The 22,498-nt window shown below is 44.5% G+C and overlaps 1 protein-coding gene across 9 annotated transcripts in view; it reads left to right on the top strand.

The window, feature by feature from the left end:
- NVL (nuclear VCP like) overlaps positions 1-22,498 on the top strand; it is a 96,793-nt gene that overhangs the window by 63,921 nt on the left and 10,374 nt on the right. For 4 of the 9 annotated variants that reach the window (XM_045069528.1, XM_045069525.1, XM_045069529.1 and 1 more), the window contains 4 exons: positions 2,342-2,448; positions 19,315-19,391; positions 19,617-19,721; positions 21,705-21,793. In XM_045069528.1, coding sequence (XP_044925463.1) covers positions 2,342-2,448; positions 19,315-19,391; positions 19,617-19,721; positions 21,705-21,793 — 378 coding nt within the window. Of the gene's footprint in view, positions 1-2,341; positions 2,449-19,314; positions 19,392-19,616; positions 19,722-21,704; positions 21,794-22,498 lie in introns of those variants that run through there. The other 5 variants (XM_013061159.2, XM_004761880.3, XR_006603539.1 and 2 more) reach the window with 4 other exon arrangements.

Genomic DNA, 22,498 nt, shown 5'->3' with positions numbered 1-22,498 from the left:
TCATGATCCCAGCACCCTGGGATCGAGCCCCACATCGGGCTCCCTACTCTACAGGAAGCCTGCTTCTCCCTCTCCCACTTCCCCTGCTTGTATTCCCTCTCTCACTGTCTCTCTCTCTCTGTCAAATAAATAAATAAAATCTTAAAAAAAAAAGTCATATGCAAAAAAAATCACCTTTAACACACACTTATTACCACACGTAAAAATTAACTCAAAATGGATCAAAGATCAGTGACAACTCACAGCTGTAAAATTCCAGGAAGGAAACAGGAGAGAAATGTTTCCTACCATGGATTAAGTGAAGATTGCTTAGGTATGACACCAAAAGCACAATCTTTTAGAGCAAAAAGATAAATTGAACTGCTCTTCACAAGATGCCACTGAGTGAACACAAGGCCAAAACTACACTGACTAGGAAAAAATACTTACAAAGTGTATATGTGGTCAAGGATTTATATCTGGAACGTAGAATGGATTCTCAAAACTCAGCAACTGAAGAATATTAAAAATTGGCTGAACACTGCACAGACCCTTCCCTGTCATGAGTATACAGGCAGCAGATAGACCTGAAAATGTGCTCGGCCTCATTAGCCCTCAGGGAGATGCTAGTGAGATCCCGCTACAAACCTTAGAATAACTATCTAAAATGAAAACGACTATACCAAGTATTGGCAAGGAGGGGAATGTCAACTGGCACAGCTAGTCTGGAAAACAGTTTGTTGGTGTTTTTAAATTTCAGGCTACTACTGTGGTAGGATGTAGCCATACTGCTCTGCATCCCACACTTAGCAAGGGAAACACACCAAGACTGGTACATGAGTGCTCCAGAACTGGAAACCAAATGGTGATCAGCAGAGCAATGGAAGAATAAATCGAGGCATAGCTGCACAGGTCAATACTCCCCAACCATAAAGGAAGAATCAAGTACTAAGGCACGCAAGAACTTAGGGGAACCTGAAAACAGTTCTGTATCTAGAGTACAGTACAGAGTACATAGAGTGTGCTTACACATCTATAAAATTCTAGAAAATATGAACTAACCTGTAGTGATAGAACCAATGAGTGGCTGCCTGGGGACTGAGGGTGTCAGGGAAGAGCAGCAGGGAAAGGCCACAATGCAGTCCTCAGTAAGTTTTTAAATTGCAGAGGTTTCCTGAGACCTGAGTGTGTGGGGTCCTTCGCCCTATAGGGTAAGAGGGCGCTCAGGCCTGTGGGATAGCACTCTATCATCATGCTGCAGGGGTTATGCAATCAACTTTCCTTTTCTTCCTTACTTCCAAGTAGTATATCCTAGCATCTCAAGAGAAAGTCCAATATTGTGTTGAACATCAAAAGATCACTGAATTAAGTATTTAGCTTCCCCAAGGGAACTGAAGAACAAAAGTAACAGAATCAGAATTTCAGCTAGAAAGAACTCTACCTCTTTATGGAATAAATTAATGGTTAAGTCTGAGTGTGTTCATTAGAAAACACGAGACCCATTATTTATAGGTGTACTTGTGCGTGAACAAGGGTCTTATCATAGTGAGCTACGTGAAGCCTCTCTGGAATGGTTGAGGGCCTCTTCACGGAGGAATCAGGAATGTACCTAATGAACTTCAGTGTCAGGCAGAGTTTGGAGCTTGCTCTTTGCTCCTGCTACCAAGAGTCTCGTGAGGACAAACAAGGGCAAGAATTTCTTCTGGGGGACTCTGGGAAGGCTTCCTGGAGGAAGCATTGTTTGAGAATCCCACTATGTGTCTGAGGAAGAAAGTATTTTGGAGAAAGGAACCACTGAGAGCAAAGAGAAGAAGGCTTGAGGCTTCTAGGTTGTTTAGGGAATGGAGAGAGAGGTCTGGTCAGTGGGGTGTGGGAGTTGGGGAGACTGAAAGAGAGGGAACTAGGATGGGAGGGGAGGGTCCTTTAGGGCCTTCCTCCTGTGGTCAGAGATACAGGCTTGGTTCTGCCACAGCAAGTGGTCGGCAGGTGTTTTAGAAGATAACCTTAGGGGCATTGCAGTGGGTCCCAGAGAGGGGAAGTTCAGAGATGAGGCCAGTCAGAGATTGTGACATTTGGCCCCTGAGGATAGGGTAATGGGAGGTCCCCCTGCCGGAATCCCAGGCTCCCGTGGCGGGTCCTCATCTGAGCCAGGGAACCCTGATGGCTCACGGGTTTGGGCAGAAACATAGGCTGGACTTTTTTGAAGGATATACTCTTTTGAAGGAGGAATTTTAATTTTAATAAAGTCTAATTTATCAATTTTTTCTTTTTAAAAAGTCGTCTTCCCACATCTCATGTTAATTATATTTTTGTAAAGATTATATTTAATTTATTGAAGACTTCACCCTCCCATCATCTCTAGACATCATTGACCCTGCGATCCTGCGCCCTGGACGCCTGGACAAAACACTGTTTGTGGGTTTGCCACCTCCCGCAGACCGTCTGGCCATCCTAAAAACCATTACAAAAGTGAGTAAAGGAAATGGCATGGTTTTATGTGTTTCTGTCCTTTTAGATACACACAAGTATCTGTAGCTTTAAATATTTGTTCAGCCTGTGTCTCCCAAAGAAAAAGTGAATGGTTTAAATAATTGAAGAGACTGTCCATTCATTTTATTTGCTTAAAATAAAAGGGATATTTAGAGTTAAATGCTTGACTGATGTATTTGAGATTTTACTCTAATCATACTTTTTTGTTCTTTTGAATCTTTGATTGTTATTTTAGAGAAATTGCCCTTAGAGGAATTTTAAATGGAATAGAAACTTTTGTAGCTGAGAAGTGAATAGATACAGGCCTGTTATAAATATCCACGGAAACGGAGTCTCAATAACAGTGTTGAATCTGTCCTCCATGTTTGTATAGGCCAACTTTTTTTTTAAGATTTTATTTATTTGAGAGAGAGAATGTGAGTGCGTTGGGGGAGGGCTAGAGGGAGAGAATCTCAGGCCAATTGCACTGAGCGCAGAGCCTGATGTAGGGCTAAGTCCCATAACTCTGAGATCATGACCTGAGCTGAAACCAAGAATCGGGCGCTCAATCAGCTGCACCACCCAGGATCCCTCTCCTTTATTTTAAGTAAACTACACCTGACATGAGCCTTGAACTCCTGACCCCAAGATGAAGGGTCAACACTCTATAAGCTGAGCCAGCCAGTCTGGTACACGCCAGCTTTATGATGCCTGTATAGTATTCATGTTGCTATTGTTATAAAAATAGTAAACAACATGGACAAAATACAAAGAAGAAAGCAAATCACCCTAAATTGTATGGCTACAAAAATAATGTGCATTGACATTTTTTTAATCTTTTTTTTACGATTTTATTTATTTGACAAAGCGAAAGACAGCAAGAGAGGGAACACAAGGGGGGGAATGAGAGAGGGGGAAGCAGACTTCTCACTGAGCTGGGAGCCCAATGTGGGGCTCAATCCCAGGACCCGGGATTATGACCTGAGCCGAAGGCTGATGCTTAACAACTGAGACACCCAGGTGCCCCAACTTTGTTTAATTTAAAAAAAGGCAAAGCTAAAACAGTTATCAGACCTCCAGTAAATGTTTTTCTCCATAAATGATATTATTTCCTAAAATAGCACCCTAAGTGTTAAAAATGTAAAAAGGTCAGGAAAACCAGTAAGGAGCAGAACCATTCTTTTTTTTTTTCCCAACTCTCATTTTTGTTTTAAGATTTTTTGTTTGTTTGTTTGTTTGAGAGTAGGGGTGAGGGAGCAGATGGAGAGGGAGAGTCTTAAACAGACTTCATGCTGAGCAGGACTCCGTCTCACGACCCTGAGATCACAAGCTGAGCTGAAACCAAGAGTGGGACAAAATGGTTCATGCCTTTATTTGGTTGCCACTAGTAAACGTTAAACCTTACACGTGTGTAGGGTATTCCATTTAAAATTCCTCTTTCTGTAATGGCAGAGGAAGATTCCAGGCTTTCATTACCTAAAACTGCATAAATCAGTGAGTGTCCGCTGCTACCTTCCAAAGGAGGGGGTACGAGGGGACATAGGGGTGCAAGGGGGACCAGCCTTCTGGGTGGAGGCCCCAGTGAGAGATGTCTGGAAGACTGCTTGGAGGAAGTGAAGCCAGAAGCTGTGAAGGGAGGTACGCCAGACGCAAAGCCATGTCCGGCACAGCAAAAAGAACACGTGTGAGAACTGGGTCTGGTGTGAACAAATAGGATGCTGGATGACTGTAGAGTTGAGGGGCAAAGGCAGAGCAGGAGAAACTCTGTTTGGACCACTGAGTGGGTGAGAGTCTGGGAAGGAGGAGGTTCTGGTAGCTTGGTCAGTCTCCTGGCGAGAGTCAGCTCGAGCCTGGGAGGTCAGGAGAGCCCTCTAGCCGCCACCAGCATGGTTTCCTGTCAGAGACATGAAGACACATGGCTTTGGTCCAGGGCTTTTGACCCAGGGCAATCTGACTCCCAACAGCCCACCTCGCGGGCAGCATCTGGGGACACTCGTTTGGGGCCCAGGTGGGGGTGATAGTATGCCAAGCAGCCCCACAGCACGAAGTACCCGACCAGGACGTCCGCAGAGCCACAGCCACATAGCCCTGCTGTCACATGCGTCCTTGGATCTCTGTGGCCAGCGGGTTCTGTGACAAGTGCACACAGCATTTTGTCCCTGTCCTGGGCTCCTTCCCGGAGCTGTCTCTGAGGCATTGTTTGCTCTGGTTAAAGTGTGTGTGTACAAACACAGACAGACAAGCATGTGCACGTGCTCCTAATTTGTTTCCATGAACTCCCGGTAGTTCTGGTGGCTGGAAAATCCTTCCACTCTTGCCCCTGGGCGAGCACTAAATACAGGCACGGACCGGAGGAGGCCTGCCCGACGGGAGCTGTGGGTGCTCAGGGCCGCCCACATTCGGACCCACAGTGATGACCGATGGCTGTTTCCCTTGTGTTTTCCTCTGTGGGCTGCTCAGCACCATGGGACAGCCTGACACGTCCTTTAGCTATAATCCCAGTGCCATTTGCCGCAGTTATTAGCCCTCAGACTTGGGTAAAGGCACCCCACCTCAAAGGCAAAGTTATTGAGAAAAGAAGGTAATAGAATGCTGTGCGTGGGAAGTATGTGCTCCTGATGGTGTGGGCTTGCTGAGGACGGGAAACCCTCCTCTCCTCTGAGGAGCACGTCTCCTAGACCAGAGGGTGACACGCATGCTTACAAAACAACACAGGCCCATTCATTCCTGCGGCATGGAGGCAGTAGAGGGGCTGAACCGCCCAGGGGTTTCAGCTATGTGAAGAAGAAAGTCCACTGACATATGGGCACTGGGCGACCCAGGGGTGGCGTTACAGGGCTTCATCCGTGTGGTCAGGTTTGGTCCATCCACCAGCCCCACACGTCGTTGGACCAGCTGCGTGGGGAGAGCTGTGGGCATTTGGCTCCGTGGGTTTAGTGGTTTGTGGTCTCAGGTTTGGGGAGGGTGCAGGGGCCTTTGTTCCAGGTCACTTTAAGGTGGCCATACTGCTATGATTGGGTGTCTTCAGTCTCACCTGGAAGGAAGGCTGGGCCACGGGGACAGATTGCTGAAGAAGCAGCTGTCACGTGTGTCAGTGGGACAGGGGTCTGGTTGCTTGGACGCTGCACTGTCTGCGCACAGACATCATGATGCAGGTCACTGTGTTTGTTGATGTCCATGTTCTGTGACGTCGTGTGTGTTCAGCAGGGGAACACCACCAGCTGGCTGTGAGTGTGGACGTTCTCAGGTGGCAGTGAACCCCTCAACAGTCTCAGGCCCCATCCTGTGTCGATCCCAGCCTTGTATTTCCAGACGTTCTCCTGCGAGCATATAGTGGGGGGGTGGTTAAAGAACCATTTAACTGGCGTAAATATGGAGATTTAGGAGGAAGAGTGTAGAATTAGAGACAGCCGTCCTTTGGGCAACTTCTATACACAAGCTGGGAATATGGAATGAAAAGACAGAGAAAGACATTTTAATAGGAAAATCAGTGTGACTTTAAAAGCAGCTTTCTGGGAGCGCCTGGGTGGCTCAGTGGGTTAAGCTGCTGTCTTCGGCTCAGGTCATGAATCCACGGTCCTGGGATCGAGCCCCGCATCGGGCTGTCTGCTCAGCAGGGAGCCTACTTCCTCCTCTCTCTCTCTCTGCCTGCCTCTCTGCCTGCTTGTCATCTCTCTCTGTCAAATAAATAAATAAAAAATCTTAAAAATAATAAAAAAAAAAAAGCGGCTTTCTGTAGCACTGTGGTTTGGGCTGTTTGTGGTCAGTTCTCAGCATCTGTCAGGGATAAAGGCAAAGGAGGGCTTTCGGCGTTGTTCTCTTTGACCCTAGTGGGTATTTTTGCTTCAGTTAAGCGTGTGCTGTGTGCTTCCGCGGGAGCCTTGGAGCCTCACACACAGAACCGCAGAGGGAAAGTTCTCAACCAGTGCCTGGGCACCTGCCTGCAGGGCAGAGGGCGGATCATCCTGCGGCACGCACCCTCCTGCCTCCACCCTCCTCTCCCCTTCCTCTCTTCTCCCCACTCTTCTCCCCAATCTCCCCTCCTCCTCGAATGTTCTGTTCACGGTCTGTGTTGATAGCTAGAGCCAGAGCTGGCAGAGGGGACAGGATGCAGAACCTCCGATTGCCAGAAGAGAACAGTCAGACCGCCTGTCTGGACTGAGGAAAAGTGGCATTTTCAGTGTTTACCCTTTCGGTGCTAAAGTTTGCTAGACTTTTACTCCAGTTCCCCAGATTGTTATATATACAGTTTCCTCTTCTCTTACTGATATGTGAAATTGTAGGGGGAGAGGACAGTAAAATTCTCTCATCTTGGTCCTAGAAGTCTGAAAAGACTCATAGGTGAAAGCAACTTCTCAGTATCTTTTAGTCTGTTTCTTTCTTTCTTTTTTAAGATTTTATTTATTTATTTGTCAGAGAGAGAGAGCACAGGCAGAGGGAGAGGCAGGCTCCCTGCCGAGCAAGGAGCCCGATGGGGAATTCGATCCCAGGACCCTGGGATCATGACCTGAGCCCAAGGCAGACGCTCAACCACTGAGCCACCCAGGCTTCCCTTGGAGTCCCTTTCTTTCTTTCTTTCTTTCTTTCTTCCTTTCTTTCTTTCTTTCTTTTTAAGATTTTATTAATTTATTTGACAGACAGATCACAAGTAGGCGGTGCGGGGAGAGGGAAGCAGGCTCCCTGCTAAACAGAAAGCCCGATGCGGGGCTAGATCCCAAGACCCTGGAATCATGACCTGAGCCGAAGGCAGAGGCTTTAACCCACTGAGCCGCCCAGGTGCCCTTGGAATCTGTTTCTTAAGAGAACTTTAGCAATAACAAATTACTTACTTGGTATGTTTGGTAATAATGTGATAGAAAGATGTTTATCACCAAAAGCCCATTGGACAAAGGGAATTTTTTTAAACTTCTATTTCTTCCTTAATAAATGTAATTAAAACAAAATGTCTGCCAAGTGCTTTGAGATAATACATAGCCTTTAAAATAGCAGTAAATCCCACTAAAAGACTCAAAATTCCCCATTTGTTTTTTTTTTTTTTTTACAGTGTGTCCCAGAAGACTAAAATATATCTTAAAATCTCATCTAGAAACATTAAATTTTCATGAGCTAAGAATATCAGGTATAATAGGCAGTGTCTGTGAACCTCGTAACAGTGTTCCAGGCATTTGGAATGTTTAGCTGTTGTTTCCAGTTTAGTGATGAGCAGGATACAGAGGGGTACACTTCCATGGGTAAGTCCAGAGATTGGCAAGAAACTCCAAACTAACAATTACCATGTTATCGTGGTAAGGTGATATTAATTTTCCTTCCTTTATTTCTTTACGATCAACTATGTAAATAGATAACATTCTGATTCCAGAGTTTATTATATGACAAAGGACAGGTTTCTGTGATTAAATATAGATGTCATCATTGAAATAAAAGTTATAGGGGCGCCTGTGTGGCTCATTCAGTTGAGCATCCAACTCTTGTCACAATTCAGGTTGTGATCTCAGGCTCATGAGCTTGAGCTCTGCATCACGCTCTGTGTTCAGCAGGAGTCTGCTTGGGATTCTCTCCCTCTTCCTTTCCTTCTGCGTGTGCTTGCTCTCTCTCTCTCAAATAAATAGATCTTTTAAAAAAACAAAAAAAGCGGGGGGCACCTGGGTGGCTCAGTCAGTGGGTTAAGCATCTATCTTCGGCTAAGGTCATAATCCCGGAATGCTGGGATCAGTCCCACATCGGGCTCCCTGCTCAGTGGGGAGTGTGCTTCTCCCTCTTTTGCCTACCCCCCGACTCATGCACGCATGCACTCGCTCTCTCTAATAAATAAATAATAGTCTTGAAAGTAAGTAAAAAAAGAAAGAAAAGTAATGGTATAAGACAAAATACTTTTGAACCCGTGTTCTGTAACATCTGTGCTTATTCAGAATTCTAGGAATAATTGTAAAGGGGTCCTAACTTCTTTTTCTTACTTGTGATAAAATTTGTTTAACTTAAATTCTTACCATTTTAACCATCTTTTTAGTTGAAGTATAATTAACGTAATTTAATATTAGATCCCAGCACACACTATAGTGATTCAACACTTCCATGTGACAGCCGGTGCTCATCAGGACAGGTGCACTCTTCAATTCCCATCCGTTACATCACCCACTCCCCTACGCACCCACCCCCTCTGGTGACCATCAGTGTGTTCTCCACAGTGAAGAGTTTGTTTTGTGGTTTGCCTCTCTCTCTCTCTTTCCTTTTTTCCACTTTTTTCACTTGTTTTCTTTCTTAAATTCCATATACGAGTGAAATCATATGGTATTTGTCTTTCTCTGATGGATTTATTTCACTTACCATTATACTCTGTAGCTCCACCCATGTCATTTCAAATGGCAAGATTTCATTCTTTTTTATGGCTGAGTACTATTTCATTATACCACATCTTTATCCCTTCCTCACTCAGTGGACAGCGGGGCTGCTGCCATATCTTGGCTGTTATAGATAATGCAGCTATAAACATCAGGGTGCACGTGTCTCTTTGAATTAGTGTTTTTCTATTCTTAGGTAAATACCCAGTAGTGCAGTTGCTGGATTGTAGGGTAGTTTTATTTGTAATTTTTTGAGAACCTTCCCTACTGTTTTCCAGAGCAGCTGCACCAGTTTACATTCCCACCAACAGTGCTCAAGGTTTCCCTTTCTCCATGTCCTCCCCAACACCTATTGTGTCTTGTGTTGTTGATTTTAGCCACTTTGACAGATGTGAGGTGGGATCTCACTGCGGTTTTGATCTGCACTAACCTGGTGATCAGTGACGATGAACATCTTTTTATGTGTTTGTTGGCTATCTCTCTTGTCTTCTTTGGAGAAGTGTCTGTTCATGTCTTCTGCCCATTTTAATAGGATTATTAGGGGTTTTTTGGTGTTAAGTTGTATAAAGTTCTTTATGTATTTATGTATTTTGACATATCAGATACATCATTTGCAGTTACCTCCCATTTGGTAGGTTATCTTGTCATTTTGCTGATGGTTCCTTTGCTGTACAGACGATTTTATCTTCATGTAGTAATGTAATTTCCCTTGGCTTTCCCTTGCCGGAGGAGACAGATCTAGAAATGTTTCTACGGCCAGTGTCAGAGACATTACTGCCTACATTTTAACCATTATGAAGTGTACAGTTCTTTGCCATTAGTACTTTTACAGTGTTCTTCTTAAACAGTACAGTTGAACCGAGTAATTTAAAGTTCAAATTGGCATAATTCTTTAGTTCATGAATCAGCAGCATACCATCCAGCAGGTAGAAAGGAGCTCCGAAGAGTTGTAGGAAAAGAAAGATTTTTTTAAGGCAGAAAGGAGGTGGGACAAGGAAGTGTATTAGGAAGGAATATGTCATTTCACACCAAGTTACCTCCCTAAGGGGTCAGAAGGGTCTGTTGCAGAGTGTGGGGGGATTGTCTCACTAGTTTGGACCTGCTGGTCAGAGGATCCCCTCACTGACGGAGACCCGCAGCTGATATCTTCCTTGCGTCAGAAGGTTCCCTTGCTGATGAGGACCCGGGGCTGAAGGTCCCCTTCCTGCAGTCTTCCTGGTGGAGACCTGGGGCTGAAGGAGCCCTTCCTTTGTTGGGTTTCCTCGTTGCTGTAGACCAGGAGTTCCAGACCCAGGGGCTGAAGGTGATGTGACCTTCTGGGAGAGGCTACACCTGCAGTTGGGTTCGGTGTTAAGTCTCGGTTTGCTGACTGGGACTTAGCACAACTGATTCTGTTCGTGGCCTTGTCTCCTTTTTAACAATTCTCCCACTTTTGGTCCTACCTTCAGCCTACCTGAGGATGTGATAAAAATGTACGGCCCTGGCACCCCTCCCCGCTTGGTCTTCAAAGGTCTCAGTGTTTGCTGATGCTCTGTGGTAAGGACAGGTCATGACTTCAGGCTCACTGCTGCTTAGTGGGTCATTGCCTTAGTCCCATTTCTGACTCTGTGTTCCTGGGGAGCTTGTGGGCTGGGTTCTTAGTGGCCGTGAACATGCATCTGAAGCTTTTGAGGGCATACAGCATGCTAGGGAGCCAGCTCTGGTTATTATAAGCAGAACAGTTCCCAGTGCACTTTAGGTGCACTTTGGAGCCATGGTCCCAAGACCCACACCAATCAAAATCTAGTCAGAGAAAGACCCTGTTGAAGGAATTAACTTTTTGTAAGTCAAGTGGCCTGTTCGGTGACTTTATGTTGCTGAGTTTCAGCTTCCCCAGAAGTGTGGGGCACACGGTCTTGGCCACAGCGTGGACATCTCCTCTTTTTATAAAATCAAGTGTGATGCTACTGTCAGAGTCAACTTTGGCCAGAGTCTATGGGTTTTTGTTGAATAGCTTTGCTGTAGGAACAGATTTGGTAATGAGAGTTAAGGAGAGGTTCCTGATCTTAGCTGCATATATGTTTATTCCTACCCATTTCAGGGAACCTGGGACCTGCCAGAGGGAGCTAAGTTTGAATCATGAGGGCTTTCTGCTACAGCCACAGAGTCCAGGGAAATTTAAGGGTCTATAGACCACATGGACTGTTTTATTCAGGTTATGCCTGCTGTGTTTATCCCTTTGAATTAGTATTTTTGTATTCTGTAGGTAAATACCCACTACTACAATTGCTGGATCCTAGGGCTGTTAATCAGAGACAGGAGAATGGACCCAGGGCTCAGAGAATCAGGCACAGTAGAGAGGGGCTGAATCTGTTCAAAAGAAACTGAGGCAGGAGTATCATGGCAGGTCCAACAGTCAATTGGAAGTTGGATTACCCGCCGCTCTCCCACTGCCTTTTTGGCCAATGCCAGGGCAGAGGGAAAAGAAGAAAGGGTTTTGTGGTTAGTTGAAGTGTGAAGGTTTCCTCTGGGGACTTAGGAGGAAGCAGTCCACCTGTGGCCTGCTTCTCTGCCCATCACTTTGACTTGAGGTCTCCAGCTGTGGCAGACCAGATGTCAGGTGATGTTCTTCAGCTGTGTGCTGCTTATGCAGAGTCAAAACCCTGAACTCTGAAGGCCTCCTGCCTCAGGAGGGCCACCTGCCTGGGAGGGGCGCCTGGCATGGGGCCGTCCACGGGGGCTGGAAGGCAGTCTTTGTTTGTAGTGATTCTGATCCATAATGGTGGGGAAACCAGAAATGTTACTGTGGAGAGTCATGGGCAGATGATTGAGGAAACAGTTCAGGACCCGGTCTAGTCACAGGTCTAGTCACAAAGCCTCAGCAGCAGTTAACAAGACTAGAACGGAATATGGACAAAGGTACGAATGAGCGTTTCTCTGCAGTTACCTTCATTTTTGAATTTTAGGGGGATCAGGCTGGGAGAAAAGTAAATGTTTCACCTTTGTTTATAAAGGCTTTTCCAAACTGCTGTTAAGTCATCTATGGTTCCTCAGATGAGGAAAAATAAAATATTAAAGAACCAGCAGCGCTTCTGGCAAGAGTTGTAAAAACTGTAATCCTTAGTTTATTCAGCCCCGTGTTATTAATTCTTGTTCTGTATGAATCCGGGTTTTTGCCTTCAATTCCAGAAATTCTTGCGCAATCAATTTTTACACTTGATCTTAGCCAAAAGGCCGAGAAGTGATTGCGCCATTCATTTTTATGAAGTTACTGGAAACCTGTATTTGCCTGAGGGTTTTCCATGAAACTCCTTGAAGGTGACCCACTTTGGCAGGAACATTATTGCAAAAGCATCCAACTAACACAATAACTCTGTAAATGACAGACAACTTAAAAAAACCTCCATTGTTAAAGATCAATTAGAGTCCATTATGATGGGATTGACAGGAGATTTGGTTGATTGTGTAACAGAATTTTCAAATGACAACTGGGAAGACGATGGTAACATTATACTGGACGTACCAGATTCTGGGAGTCTCATGTCATTTCTGCGAGAGTCACATACCCACACAGTACTCCATAAACAAGGCTGGTACCTCACAGGGCCCCCCCGCCATGACGACATAACAAGTAAGCCGTCATTTGACATCTCCCTCTTCATAAGGAGAGAAGAAATCTTTGGAGATGTTCTAGGGGCCCTTCAGTCAATTTCAGAATTAGCTCTAAGTTAAAAAGACTTCATTTAAGATTTGAAATTGGCAAGTTTGTCAAAAGTATCAAAGGTTTAAAACACTTGAGTAGTATCACAAGGTGTTCACAAGGTAACCGTTGTGAAACCTCTAGTTACCTTCTTAAACATGACACTTAAATACCTCTCAGGCAAATATCGAAAATTAAATCCTTTTGTAATTTTCCCCCATTTTTTTGAGGGGGGAGGAGCAGAGGGAGAGGGAGACAGAATCCCAGTCGGATTCCATTAGCATAGAGCCTGACGTGGGACTCAGTCTTCCCAACCCTGAGATCAGGACCTGAGCCAAAATCAAGAGTCAGACGCTCAACTGACTGAGCCACCCAGGTGCCCCTATAATTTCTTATTTAAGAGCAATCCAGGGTGCCTGGGTGGCTCAGTGGGTTAAAGCCTCTGCCTTCGGCTCAGGTCATGATCTCAGGGTCCTGGGATTGAGCCCCACATCGGGCTCTCTGCTCAGCAGGGAGCCTGCCCCCCCCCATCTCTGCCTGCCTCTCTGCCTACTTGTGATCTCTCTCTGTCAAATAAATAAATAAAATCTTTAAAAAAAAAAAAAAAAAGGCAGGCCAGTAATCCAAGGAAACTCGTCCTTCTGCAGATGAGAGAAAATTAAGGTTTAGTTCTACCTAAGTACAATATTGGTACTAAAGCTTTTTTAACCCATAAATGTATTTGATGTTATTCACCTTGATCACCTGTAAAATTCTTTTTCAACTCTTAAAAACCTTAATTTGTAATGAAAATTAAGAAGTAAGCAATTGTGGACTGTCCGTTCTGTGCCTTGGCAAATTTACGAATATTGTTCATATTTTCTAGAAATGTGTTTTCTCACAGTAAACTTTTGGGTGACACAAAACATGTTTTCTAACAGATCCAAATATCTTTTGCTACTCCGCAAAGGAAACCAAATGTAGATGAACCTGGTGTAAATGATGTTTCAGTATTTCATTTGCGGATGATCTAGACATTGAATTTCACTGAACTCATCATTTAACTTAATTAATAAAACTTTAAGGTTTTGGGTAACCAGAAGATCTTTGGGAACTATTTGCTGAAAATTTCACCTAGAGATTCTTCTCATTTACATCTATTTAAATCATTTGTTCTTAACAGTTGTGCTTTGATTCCTTAGGAAAATTTCACTGACTTTGGACACAAAGTCATTTCAAGTTAGTTTTGGGGGCAACCGATTTTGTAATAGGTAACAGGAACTTACTTGATTAGTAAGCCCGAGTGGAAAAGACATTTCATTATATTTAGTGTTAATAACTCCAAAGACATGGCTGTTTTAATTAAACCAACAAACCAGAAGTAGCTTTTAGTCACCAAAGATTATCCTAGATCATGTGAACTGGAGGGTTGGTAAAAGCTCCAAATATTTGGGTTGGGTTTTATATTTTTTAAGGGTTTTAGGAATCCTTCCCCAAACCCTACAGAAGGCCTTTCCTTCCGTCTGGTGACATTGGCTTAGCTTAGCTCAGAGGGGAGGGCTGAAAAAAACCATTCCTATCAGGCTCTGAGTATCAGCTTCCAGTTTGACCAAGTACTGAAACAGTCTTTTTAAATACTTTGTCAGTTTGTAGTTTGTTTGTAGCTGGAACAAACAGTAAATATTTCTGGCAATATTGAACCACCCCTTGGACTTAAGTGACATCACCAGAGAGGGTGCAAAAGTTCTATCTCTTTCTGCTGGATGATACAGACAAAGGTCTGGGAGGGCGGACTCTCGTGGGAGTGTTCACCTCTGGTGGCTGTTCTGTTTCCCAGGATCCCGTCTGCAGGCTCCATACAGCTTCAGGCAGAGGTGTGGCTCTGGTATCCCTCAGACTTTGATAAGGTTTTCCTTAATTTTGATTCTGGTTCCCTGGCTGTTTCTGGAGTGAGGTCACAGCCCACTGGGCCATCTCTGGGAGCCTTGCCAGCTCTGGGACTGCCCATTGGGAGCCCTCTCTCTTGGCGGGGTGGGGAGGGGGGATGACAGGGTGTATGTGCAAGCACTACTTTGGCAGGTCTTGTTGGCTTTTGTTCCATAGTCTTTCCAAGTCAGGTCTTTGGCCTCTTATCCTGTTTTCTGCCTTCTTATCAACCCATTAATCTTAGCACAGAACTCAAGGGTAGAAGCCTTCCAGGATCCTCCCTGAGCTTAGGAAATTTTTTAGCTGTGACCTTGAATTTGACTTTTGACCAAGGATTGAAAGCTGCCTCAGGAGGATGGCTGTGGCTATGGCTGTGGGTGGCCTTGTTTGAAAAGAAGCCTATTTGATAGTGACCTCTGAGTGCAAAGGGGTTGACGCTGAGGAGTGCTAGAAGGAGGAGTGCTGGAAGGAGCAGTGCTGAGCAGAATAGTGACATCGTACAGTCTTTTGTATTAGTTGCCTCTCCTTTTCAGTTTCCATTAACCTTAGGCACAGGTCTTTGAGGATAGCTATTTTGGAATTTTGAAGCATTTTAGAGGGAGAAGCAGGCTCCCCGCTGAGCAGGGAGCCCAAAGCGGGGCTCTATCACGGACCCTGAGATCATGACCTGAGCTGAGGGCAGATGCTTAACCAAATGAGCTGCCTGCACCCCAAGAATAATTAAGATTTTAATTTGATTATTTGGTTTTTGGATGTTGAGTTGTATCAGTTCTTTGTATAATTTGGATACTAACCCTTTATCAGATATGTCATAAGCAAATACCTTATGCTATTTAGTAGTTTACCTTGATCAACAAGTAGCTGAACATGAACATGAACAAAACAGGTACTTTGGTTGATCATTTCCTTTCTCTGCAGAAGCTTTTTATTTTGATGAAGCCCTAGTAATTTATTTTGCTTGTATTTTCCTTGCCTCTAGAGACCTATCTAGAAGAACATTGCTATGGCCGATATCAGAGACATTACTGCCTATGTTCTATTCTAGCATTTTTATGGTTTCGGGTCTCACAATTAGGTCTTGAATCCATTTTGAGTCTTTTTGTGTGTGTGTATGGTATAGGAAAGTGGTCTAGACTCATTCTTCTGCATGTAGCTGCCCAGTTTTCCCAGCACCATTGACTGAAGAGATTGTCTTTTCCCCATTGGATGTTCTTTCCTGCTTTGTTGAAGATTAGTTGACCATAGAGTTGTGGGTCCATCCCTGGGTTTTCTGTTCTGTTGCACTGCTCTTCTGTGTTTGTTTTTGTGCCCATACCATACTGTCTTGATCACTACAGCTCTGTAATATAACATGAAGTCCAGAATCATGATGCCTCCAGCTTTGCTTTTCCAAGATTGCTTCACTCTTTGGGGTCTTTTGTGGTTCCACACAAATTTTAGGATTGTGTGTCCTAGTTCTATGAAAAATGCTGTTGGGGGATGCCTGGGTGGCTCAGTTGGTTTAGCAGCTACCTTTGGCTCAGGTCATGATCCCAGCATCCTGGGATCGAGTTCCACATCCGGCTCCTTGCTCGGCAGGGAGCCTGCTTCTCCCTCTGCCTCTGCTTGCCATTCTGTCTGCCTGTGCTCTCTCTCTCCCCCCGCCCCCGATAAATAAATAAAATCTTAAAAAAAAAAAAAAGAAAGAAAAATGCTGTTGGTATTTTGATAGGGATTGCAATATATGTATAGATTACTTTGGGTTGTAGAGACATTTTAACAATATTTGTTCTCCCAGGGGCGCCTGGGTGGCTCAGTTGGTTGGGTGACTGCCTTCAGCTCAGGTCATGATCCTGGAGTCCTGTGATCAAGCCCCACATCGGGCTCCCTGCTCAGCAGAGAGCCTGCTTCTCCCTCTGCCTGCTGCTCTGCCTACTTGTGCTTTCTCTCTATGTCTCTGTCAAATAAAAATAAATTAAAAAATAAATTTTTTGTTCTCCCGATCCATAAGAATGGAGTGTCTCCATTTTTTTTGTGTATTCAACTTTTTTTTTTTTAAAGATTTTTATCTATTTATTTGACAGAGAAAGACAGCCAAAGAAGGAACACAAGCATGGGGAGTGGGAGAGGGAGAAGCAGGCTTCCTGCTGAGCAGGGTGCCTGATGGGGGACTCCATCCCAGGACCCTGGGATCATGACCTGAGCTGAAGGCAGATGCTTAATAACTGAACCACCCAGGCATCCCCATCTTCAATTTCTTTTATGAATGTTTTTTTCAGAGTATCAATCTTTCAACTCTTTGGTTAGATTTATTCCTAGGTAGTTTACTGTTTTTTGGTTCAATTATAAATGCGATTGTTTTCTTAATTCTCTTTCTGCTGCTTCACTATTGGTGTATAGAAATGCAACAGATTTCTGTACATCGATTTTTGTATCCTTTGATTTTACTGAATTCATTTATCAGTTCTAGCAATTTTTTGGTGGAGTCTTTAGGGTTTTCTACATAGAATATCATGTCATCTGCAAATACTGAGTTTTGCTTCTTCTTTCCAATTTAGATGCCTTTTATACCTTTCTGTTTTCTGACTGCTGCAGCTGGGACTTACAATAATATGTTGAATAAAAGTAGTGAGATTGAACATCCTTGTCTTGTTCCTGACCACAGAGGTCAGTTTTTCCCCATTTAGGATGATATTAGCCATGGGTTTTTCATATATGGCCTTTATTATGTTGAGGTATGTTCCCTCTAAACCTACTTTGTTGAGGGTTTTTACCATGAATGGATGTTGGACTTTGTCAGATGCTTTTCCTGCACCTATTGAAAGGATCATATGGTTTTTATCCTTTCTCTTGTTGATGTGATGTATCACAGTGATTGATTTGCAAAGATTGGATCACCTTCATATCCCAGGAATAAATCCCACTTGATGGTGGCGAATGTCTTTTTTAATGTACTATTGGATTCAGTTTGCTCATATTTTGTTGAAAATTTTTACGTCTATGTTCCTCAGAGATATTGGCCTATAGTTCTCTTTTTTTTGTGGTATCTTTATCTGGTTTTGGTATCAGGATCACGCTGGCCTCACAGAATGAATTTGGAAACTTTCCTTCCTCTTGTAGTTTTTGAAATAGACACTTACTGTGTTTTATTACCAAAATAAATTATAAAGTTCTAGGAACTTCCCAAAGTCCATTTAGTTGTAGGTTTGAATTTTAGAACTCAGAATTCCTAATTCCTGGCCCAATGTTATTTCTTCTTTTTAGACTTTTTACTGAAGTGCAATGCACATACAGAGAAGTGGAGATGTCATTAAATACTCAACTGCCTGAGTTTCTATAAACAAAACCTCCAGATGAAGGAAGAGAACATTATCAGTTATGGTCAGAGAGCGTTAGTTGCCAGGGCTGGAGGCAGTGGGAGTGGGCAGGCCAGTGGCTCTGCGTCTAGCATTTCATTTGGGGAAGGTGGAAGAAGCTCTAGACATGAACGGCTGTACAACACTGTGAATGTACTTAATGCTACTAAACTGTACAGTTAAAAATGGTTAAACTAATAAGTTTTGTTAAGCAAATTTTACTGCAGTAAGAAAAGAGAGATCGTCACCAGAGCCTCAGAAGCTGTTCTCCTTCCTTCCCGCCACTCCCGAGCCCCCCAAACCCCTCCCCTTCCTGTGCCCCACGTTAACTGACTAAATGGAAACATTATACATTATAAGGGTCCATGCAGTCTGGCCATCTAGTTTTACACACTTGGGAGGGAAAAAAGAAACGAGCACCAAGATTGTTTGCCTGAGGTCCCACAGAGTTTATTCCTCATGATGTCTTCCCAGGTCAGTGTGGATTGAGTGGGAACCATAACTGTTTCTTGACTACGTGTTGGATGAACATTTGCGTTTTATCAGGTCATAGCAGATGCAGAGTTTATGAAGCTGTTAAATATGCACAGCCGGGAGGAAGAGATAGGACGCTGTGTGTCTGCGTGTGGCGCCTGGCCGTCTGGTCCAGCTCGCGGCGCCCACCATGCTGATGCGTAATACCTAACCTTGAGGTTTAAGAGCCCTTTGACTCACTCACTTTCTGTGTGTTTCTTCAACTGTTTCCTAAAGTGATACTTATTACAAAGGAAGGAGTGTATGCAATATATGTGTACATTATAAAAAAGAATAATAAAGCAAAAACTCACAGACCTGCCATTTATCTCGGTCATGATTTTAAGTCACTAAAATGTCATTACATCTGTAGCGTAAGCAAATGCCTATATGTTGCTGGAATTCCGAGCATGTCCTGATGTCTGTCCTTTCTGGCATCTGTTGGTATATGAGCCATTGGGGAGGCGGCACCAAGGCCTGGATCGAGTTGCAGACAAGGGCTAGGAACACACAGAGCCCAGATGGTGTGTGGCATCCTCCCCTGGTCAAGTTCAAGGTTCTTCCCGTCTCACCTGCCAGCCTTGCTTCGAAGTACTTGCCTTATTTAATTGGCCAGAGGAAGTGTTTCTTCCCTTTAGAAAGGTTGAAGTGGTGGTTTCTGTTCTTGCTGCAACTGCACAGATTCTCAGCTCCACAAGATCAGTCAGTCATTTGCCTTTAGCTTTCTGAATATTGGAGTCCACTTCCTAACCTTGTTTCTCAAAATTGGAATTTTTTAAAAAGATTTTATTTATTTATTTATTTGACAGAGATCACAAGTCGGCAGAGAGGCAGGGAGAGCTGCTCTGCAGAGAGCCCGATGTGGGGCTCGATCCCAGGACCCTCAGATCACGCCCCAAGCTGAAGGCAGAGGCTTAACCCACTGAGCCACCCAGGCACCCCTCAAAATTGGAAATATATAGAAATCTCACAATACTGGTCTAGGAGTCAAAGATAATTCATTTAGTCAAGCGGTTATTACTGTTCATGAAGAACCTGTTCTGTGAAAAAGCCCAGGTCTTTAAAGTCTCCATGAAAACTGATTTTTCTCTCTTAGAATGGCACCAGACCGCCCCTGGGTGCAGACGTGAGTTTGGAAGCCCTCGCTGCTGACCTGCGCTGTGATTGCTACTCGTGAGTACCTCAATCTCAAGTCCTGATCTCTCGATCTTGTGGACAGGATGGGGGACAGCAGTCCTATGGGGAGGGTTGAGCTTGGTGTCTGTTGAGTGCCCACGGTGGTTAGTGGCTGGCTCGGGCCTGGCTCTTCCTTCTGAGAGAAGGGACTACCCGTCTTGAGGCTCTGAGGAGCTCTGGCGCTGGGGCGCATGTGCTCCCACATCGACTCTTGGTTCCCAGCTTCCCTGACTACTGTGGCTGCCTTCGCCTGTTGTCCATCCCTTCTTCCAGAAGACCTGAGCAGACATTTCAGTGTTCCTGCTTCAGCCCTGAAGAGGGTCATCTGTGAGTGTTTTGTTCTCCAAGGCTCAGAAGGCATTTTCACAGCACACCTGCTAACCTGTACAACCCATAGTGACAGCCAGAAAAGAGGCGTTTCTGCTGGCAGCACGTGTGTTTGTGTGGTCATGGTTTTTGTTATTTTCTTTACGTTCAGTAAGGTTGTTAACTGTCCCACTTTGGGTACACAGAGAAGAAAACGAAACTCTCATTTCACTAACAGGGAGACGTCTGCCTCTCTGGCATTGAAAGCCTTACTGCTTGGTTGTCCTTAATATATTTGGTGCTCGTGATATTCCTCTAGATCAGAGCCAAATATGTGCTTTCCAAAGCCAAGCAAGTAAGGTGATGTTTTCTTTCTTTATCTCTCTCTTTTTAAATTAATTTATTTCAGTGAGAGAAAGAAAGAGCGTGTGATGGGGGGAAGGGGCAGAGGGAGAGAGAATCTCAAGCAGACTCCACACTAGTGCAGAGCCTGACATGGGCTCGATCCCACGACTCTGAGACTGTCAACTGAGCTGAAACCAAGAGTCCAGTGCTCAGCCAACTGTGCCTCCCAGATGCCCCGAGACAACATTTTCACATTGGAGACATTCAGGACTCTGTTACTCCACAGTGTAAACTTAAATCCCAACAGCCAGTCCGACAGGGGACCATATTGGCATCTGGTTACATCCATTCTAGTCGAAGACCTTCATTTCTTGTAAAGAGGATTACACTGGAAACCACATGATCATTCTCAGGGAGTGTGGTCAGGATGCATCATTTTATCTTGTTTCTTCACATATGAGCATCGGGGCCATGACCCTCTTCTCTGTCCAGCTATCTTGGCTCAGGCATGAAGGCAGGGATTGTCTTGACGACAGGACACACTCGGAGTCACAGGTGGTGGTGGTCAGCAGAAGCCCCTCCCTCCCTCTAAGGACAGTGCCCCCTCCCTCCCTCTATCAAACTTGTACAACTACAGGGAATTTATTTATTTAACAGTGCACAAGTCCTTCCCCCTGCTGAGCACTTCGTTGGAGATCAAACTTGTACAAATCTACCAGGCGCCCCAACTACAGGAACTATTACACAGGGGGGATAACTTATGTGAGTAGTTTACAGCTTGAAGAGCTAAAACACAGAGGCAGTTTAATGGCAGAACTTACCCTGGGCCACACCTTCTGGATTCTTCAGAGGAGGGTGCAGGTTTACAAAGGGGTCAGGGGTACCATTGGATACCTAACCACAGAAACGTTGCATTTAGCTAATAATTTAAGCTCTGTGGGCATTTAATGTTTTACATTGTGTTGGATGGGCAACATTATATACATGAAGTAAGTTTTAATATCTAGAAATTAGGTTTTTGTCCCCAGGTCCAAACTTTCTCCCAAAGAGCTGCACGATTCTGTTGAAGATGTGATGTAGTGAAATGCCAGTGAGCTCGTTGAATGCTCGTTGAACTCAGGAACTGTGCTAGGTCAGCATAGTGTAGCACAAAGTAATTAAAGGCTTGTTAGCTGTCCTGCTTTAATTCATTTATGACAGGTCCACTCAGCTCAGACTTGAGTCAGGACATTAAAGACTTGCTAGCCTTTGTGCTTCCCCTTTTTGAAGTAGGTGCCATAAATGACTCGTGTAAGCTTACTCTAGGCGGCAGGTCGCGTGTGCACAGGCAGCACACTGGCAGCACAGGCACCGTGGATGGAGATTTTATGATGAATGTGTAACTTTCTATCAACTGGGCAATTCATGTAGACTTTTTACGTTAACTTCAGTATCTATGGCTGTTAGCACAGGAATGTTTATGATTCCTTGCATTGTTTCCATCATAATTACCCTTCTTCTAAAAGCTAGAAATATTTGAAGTAAAATTGAAAAGGTCTTTTGCTGCTGACCCTAGTGGTCAGTCTGTTCCCGAGCTGTGTGGTTTTTGACTAGAAACTGCAGTCAGGCTCCATTCTTTGCGCTGTCGTAGAATAACTAAGAGCAGTTCTTCTCCTGCAGGGGTGCAGATCTCTCTGCTTTGGTTCGGGAAGCATCCATCTGCGCCCTGAGACAGGAAATGACAAGACCGAAGGGTGGAGGTGAGACAGGTACGGTGCTTTCTGGAATGTCTCTGTTCCCTGTCGTTGTCACTCTGGACACCTCACACCACTGCTGACCCACAAAGTGACCGTTGTCTCATGTCTGTGATGTGAAAACTGACATGTCTCTGACAAGACCTTTCCAGTAGGCTTCACCTCACATGGTGTCTGGCAGCCATCTGGTGGCTTCTCAGCCTCTTCTTCCCCCCTCAGAGTCCACGCATCTGTTTTTATTCCCACTGGGTTTCTCTGTCTCCCTCTTCCTTCTGTCTTTGGTTCCTGAGAATCCCAGGGTGAACTTTGGTTTAGTTCCCAGGGGCATCTGTGCCGCTGAGATCTGTCAGCACACGTCCCTTCCCTGTGTTTTTGTTATGATTCAGTTATCCAAATCGCTTTTATTATAAGCTATTTTAGATTCCTCTTGGAGGATGTAAGTGATGAATCACTAAATGCTACTCCTGAAACCAACATTACACTGTATGTTAACTAGAATTTAAATAAAAATTTGGAGATGGAGGGCGCCTGGGTGGCTCAGTGGGTTAAGCCGCTGCCTTCGGCTCAGGTCATGATCTCAGGGTCCTGGGATCGAGTCCCGCATCGGGCTCTCTGCTCAGCAGGGAGCCTGCTTCCTCCTCTCTCTCTCTCTGCCTGCCTCTCTGCCTACTTGTGATCTCTGTCAAATAAATAAATAAATAAATCTTTAAAAAAAAAAAA

This window comes from Mustela putorius, unplaced genomic scaffold (assembly GCF_011764305.1).
Source record: "Mustela putorius furo isolate JIRA1106 unplaced genomic scaffold, ASM1176430v1.1 tig00003942_pilon_pilon_pilon, whole genome shotgun sequence".
Classification (NCBI taxonomy): domain Eukaryota; kingdom Metazoa; phylum Chordata; class Mammalia; order Carnivora; family Mustelidae; genus Mustela; species Mustela putorius.
The sequence above is the reverse complement of the archived record's forward strand: the minus strand, read 5'-3'. Positions and strand labels throughout refer to the sequence as shown.